This window comes from Sinocyclocheilus rhinocerous, unplaced genomic scaffold (genome assembly GCF_001515625.1).
Source record: "Sinocyclocheilus rhinocerous isolate Xijiao unplaced genomic scaffold, SAMN03320098_v1.1 scaffold2398, whole genome shotgun sequence".
In the NCBI taxonomy this organism is placed as follows: Eukaryota; Metazoa; Chordata; class Actinopteri; order Cypriniformes; family Cyprinidae; genus Sinocyclocheilus; species Sinocyclocheilus rhinocerous.
Window position 1 is genome coordinate 261,891 of NW_015644003.1, and position 5,522 is coordinate 267,412.

General features: G+C 41.8%; 1 protein-coding gene across 1 annotated transcript in view; it reads left to right on the plus strand.

The window, feature by feature from the left end:
• LOC107757734 (uncharacterized) overlaps positions 1 to 5,522 on the plus strand; it is a 46,268-nt gene continuing 40,746 nt past the window's right edge. Inside the window, exon 1 of the mRNA XM_016575303.1 lies at positions 1 to 162. Coding sequence (XP_016430789.1) covers positions 110 to 162 — 53 coding nt within the window. The 5' untranslated portion in view covers positions 1 to 109. The remainder of the gene's footprint in view (positions 163 to 5,522) is intronic.

Sequence of the window (5,522 nt, forward strand, 5' to 3'; positions counted from 1 at the left end):
ATAAACACTGCTGTTCAGGATGAACTTCAACAAAACATAGCCATAAACCAGTTTGCGAGCACTGAAAGCCCTTCTGCCGATCATGCTGTGAGTGTCAGTGAGCAGAATAATGTCGGACTTACAGACTTTACTGATCGATGCGCTGCGGGACGCGGATGCCAGGTAAACACAGACTTTACTGTTAACTAGTCTAACTAATGACTAGCGCTGGATCTCTGTTAACTAGTCTAACTAATGACTAGCGCTGGATCTCTGTTAACTAGTCTAACTAATGACTAGCGCTGGATCTCTGTTAACTAGCAAGTGTTGTTGACCCAAAGTCCAGATGCACAACTGTTTCAATCAGCCTAATTCAAACTTTAACAGAAGTATTGAAACAATCACTAAAGCAAAGTTTTACAATAAAATCTATTTGAATACTTTTTAAATAATAAATTATAATAATAGAAACCCAATTTAATATGTTATTGACCTTCTGAAAGCGTTTCATGTCAAATGGATAAAGTCAGAAAGCTAGTTTTTATCAAGTTATTGTGCCTTTTAAAGTTACCCCAAATACTTTTACATATTCGTCAGTTATTGAAAACACTATTTTAATTTCCTTGAACAAACCTGAAAATCATTAACAAGACATTTATCTCTTTTGGGTCAAAGACGAGTACCATTCTGGTGTCCGCATCAAATTAAGTTTACCAAAGTAATTTTATATACATTATAAATGCAAGTAAAGAGTCTACTTTCATATTTCAAATGACTGGTGAAAATAAAATGTCAAAATATGGGGAAAATAATGTTCCAAAGTAAAAACAAATGTCATTCAGTGTAATGGTCCGGACTGTGATTTTACCATTACATCTTAAAGTTAACATAAAATACCAAGTTAAAAAATACACTGGTTGTCCTGTCATTTTCCAGTAAGTGTCGGCTGTGTTATATTAAAAGGACTATGTCTTATTGTTTTTAAAGTTGTGAAATAACCAGGGGACTTCTGTGCTGGAAAAGCAGTGTACCAGAGGTCACTGAGTGTAGTGTAGCGTGTAGAAGTTATTCTGAAATCATGTAAGAGCTGAGAGTCATTCAGCGGTCCGTGTCCATCAGATGAAGACCGCGCGCTGCAGGAAACTGAGTTTAGTGCTCTTAAATATCTGAGCATTTCATCTGTTCATGTGTGGTGTCCGCAGTTACAAACACACGGCATTCAGTGAAATGCCCAAAACACTGTTATTGTGAGTAGATGTGATGAACTCAGTGTTAGATACAGGCGGCCAGCTGATTGCCTGCAATATTAGCTGAAGTAGAAGCATGCATTACACTGAAGGACAGTATCACTGCATAAATAACCATTTCAGCATCTTACTGATATTACAGATACATGAGGAATGTTTAGCATTGACTAATGTGTTAAACTTAATAACTATAAAGATAACTACCGTATTGGCCCGAATATAAGACGACCCTGATTATAAGACGATATAGTAATGTAATGATAATGATAGTAATGCTCGCTCTAAGCATGCGCTGCAGGCCTGTCCTCTGCTGCTTTACACACTGGAGCTCTTTAAAGAGGAATGCATTCTGATTGGCTCTCGATGCTTTGAGCATTCATCAGCTGGAATAAAAGTCATAACAATATCATTTTTCTGTGCATCATTAGTTGTGCTGTGGAATCTGCTAATCTTTCATATTTAGAATTATTTTTAAAAACTATTTAACCATTTATTTTTTTACTTTTTTATTATATAAAGATATATTATTATATTTAATATTTTAAAAACTAATTTAACGACAGACTAATACTAAAAATTCAATTCAAGTCAAGTTTATTTGTACAGCGCTTTTCACGATACAAATCATTGCAAAGCAACTTTACAGCAAATTAAGTTTCTACAATATTTAGTAGTAGCTTATCAGTGGTGACTGTCAGTTAATTCAAGGATTCAATTCAAGGATTCAAAGCGTTTATTGTCATATGCCCAGTGAGGAAAACAAGTTTCCCTGAGCAATGAAATTCTTACTTTGCTGTCCACAATGAATGCCAAGACAGTGCAAAACTATACACACATACACAAACTATACACACACACATACACAATGTAAGAAACATAATAATAAAAACTATGCTGCAGTAGTAGGAATAAAGACTATGAAAAAAAAATAGAAATATAGACTATGTGTATCTATATATGCGAGTATAGAGTAGAAATATAGAATGTGAAAATAGAAATATAGACTATGTATATGGTATCTAAATATGCGAATGTACAGTATTAACTTATGTGCAAAAAACAATAGTGCAGTAACATGTGCAAATTGAGTGCAACTACATGATAACAATAGCAGCAGTAACAGATGTGCAAATTGAGATGAGGCTACATGAGTAATATTAACAAATATACAATGGTAGTAATAACAGCAATAACATTACAAATGTTCAAATGAGATGAAACTATTTGGACCGACTGTTCTCTGAGATAAGTCCACTAGCTAGCTACCTGTTTAAGAGTCTAATAGCTGAGGGGAAGAAGGAGTTCCTTAATCTGGAAGTCCTGCAATTTACACTCCTGTACCTCCGTCCTGAGGGTAGGAGTGTGAACAGTCTGTGTTGGGGTGGGTGGGGTCTTTAATGATGGATGCAGCTCTTCTGTGGACTCTGCGATGGTAAATGGCCTGCAGAGAGGGCAGTGGAGTCCTGATGATCTTCTCAGCAGTCTTCACCACTCTCTGCAGACGTTTGCGGTCCCTTACAGTAGTGCTGCCATACCATGCAGTGATGCAGCTGGTCAAGACGCTCTCAACTACACAGCTGTAGAAGTTGTTGAGGATCTTAGGTGACATGCCAAACTTCCTCAGCCTCCTCAGTAAGTACAGCCGCTGTTGTGCCTTCTTAACCAGCTGGGTGGTGTTGAGTGTCCAGGTCAGGTCCTCGCTTTTGTGGACCCCCAGGTATTTAAAGCTGCTCACCCTCCTCTCGGATAAGCAGTGGCTGGTGAGTTCTCCTCTCTTTCCTCAAGTCCACTATCATCTCCTTTGTCTTGTCCGTGTTGAGGGTGAGGTTGTTGTCCTCACACCATGCCACAAGACTGGCCACCTCCCTCCTGTAGGCCGCTTCATCCCCGCCAGTGATCCGTCCTATCACTGCGGTGTTATCAGCGAACTTCAGTATTATGTTGTCCTTGTGGGAGGCAACATAGTCATGTGTGAACAGTGTGTAGAGGAGGGGACTGAGAACACACCCTTGTGGGGTGCCAATGCTTGTTATGACAGTGTCTGAGGTCCTATTTCCAATCCTAACAGACTGCGGTCTGCCAGTCAGGAAGTCTAGGAGCCAGTCACAAAGTGTGGGGTGTAGTCCAAGTACAATCAGTTTTTGGGTGAGTTTGTGAGGGATGACCGTATTGAAGGCGGAGCTATAATCAATAAAGAGCATCCTGATATAAGTGTCCTTATCTTCCAGGTGAGAAAGGGAAATATGGAGGGCAGCAGCAATGGCGTCTGAGGTGGACCTGTTGGGCCGATATGCGTACTGCAGTGGGTCCAATATGTCCGGCATACTGCTCTGAATGTGAGTCAGCACCACTCTCTCAAAACACTTCATGATGATCATGATGATTGCTACTGGCCTGTAGTCGTTCAGGCAGGTCGGGGGGCTCTTCTTGGGAAGGGGGATGATGGGGATGATGGTGAAGCAGGTTGGGACGATGCTCTGACTGAGGGAGAGGTTGAAGATGGAAGTGAGTACATCAGTCAGCTCCGTAGCACAAGCTCTGAGGGCCCGTCCAGGGATGTTGTCTGGCCCTGCTGCTTTGCGGGGGTTGATTTTCCTCAGCGCTTTGTGTACCGCAGCTGATGAGACAGTAGGAGGGGGGGAGGGGGGTTGAGTGATCAGAGTGTGTGTGTGCCTCCTCTCTGTGTCGATGCTGGAGGTCTCGAAGCGGGCGAAGAAAGTGTTGAGGTCATCCGGCAGGCTGTCTGAGGAGCTGATAGTGGTGCTCGTGGTGGTCCTGTAGTTTGTGATGTGCTGCATGCCTTGCCACATCCGCCCGGCGTCAGCAATAGAGTAGAAACTGTCCAGCTTCTCTCTGTACTGTCTCTTGGCCGCTGTAATGGCTTTTCTCAGTCCGTACTTAGCAGCTCTGTACTCTGTCTCGTTGCCTGATGTAAATGCAAGAGATCGAGCACGTAGCATGTGGCGTACCTGACTGTTTATCCAGGGCTTCTGGTTGGGGAAATTCCTGACTTGTATGGTGGGTACAATGTTATCAACACAAGTGCTAATGTACCCAGTCACATACTCAGCATAATCCTGTATGCTGACAGAAGAGTCCTCCAAAGTGGCTGCAGCTTTAAACACATCCCAGTCTGTCAGAGCAAAACAGTCCTGCAGGATGCCCTCAGTTTGTAGGGTCCAAAGCTTAACCTGTTTGGTGACAGGGTTTGTTTGTTTGAGTCTTTGTCTGTAGGCCGGGTACATGAACAAAGAGATGTGGTCTGAGTATCCAAAGTGGGGGCGGGGTGCAGCCCTGTATGCATCGCGTATGTTGCTGTAAACATTGTCCAGTGTGTTTTTATCGCGGGTGGGAATGTCCACATGTTGGTGATATTTGGGAAGAACAGTCCGTAATTTGCACTGATTAAAGTCGCCAGCTGCAATAAAAACGGCATCAGACTGACACACACACAGAGCGCTTGCTGAATGACAAAAAGCTGACGCTGGTCTCACCGCACGTGCTTTTATAGCTTCCTGGTCATTACGTCACCCGCCCGTGACGTCTCGCCCATCTATTGGACTGATTACACAAAAGGTTCAGAGCTGGTCACGCTGAAGGGCGTTCCCGAAGCGTCCTCCGATGCAGCTCGAGTTCCTGAAGAGGAACGGCTGTCACACGGCATGTGAGTACTCTCTTTCATGTCTTATTGCACTTAAACTGCCAAACACACACAAGTTTATGTTAAAAACACACAAAGTTGCAAAAACTAGTCGGTTATGTCTATGAAGGTAAACAGCTGGGAAAGAAATTGCATGTTTATATTAGATCTATGTATTAAGTGACAGTAGCTATACTGCTTTCAACACTGGTAATATGACCTAAACAATAAAATAAAAACAGAAAATCACTCACTGCTCTTGAATTAATCATTTCTGTAGCTCTAATAAGAAGACATTTCTGACTTGAATGCTGTTTTTAAATGCTCTAGCGTGAAGATAAACATGGTGGATTGTGTGTGGCTCACTCAGGGTGGGGTATCTGCAAATACGGCAGTGTCCATCAACAGTCATGGGCGGAGCCTGTGCAAAGTGACATCACATTTTACGGATTCTGTGAACGGCTTGTTCTGAGACATTGAATGATTTATGGGGATTAAAAAAAAGGAGCGGGCAGGTTTTTATCATTATAGGGTGGTTGTGTACACACACTGCCAACACATATTTATGTTCAAACAACAGGTAAAAGTGAATTTTGCATGCTCTTTAAAACAAGTACTTATATATATATATATATATATATATATATATAAGTGTA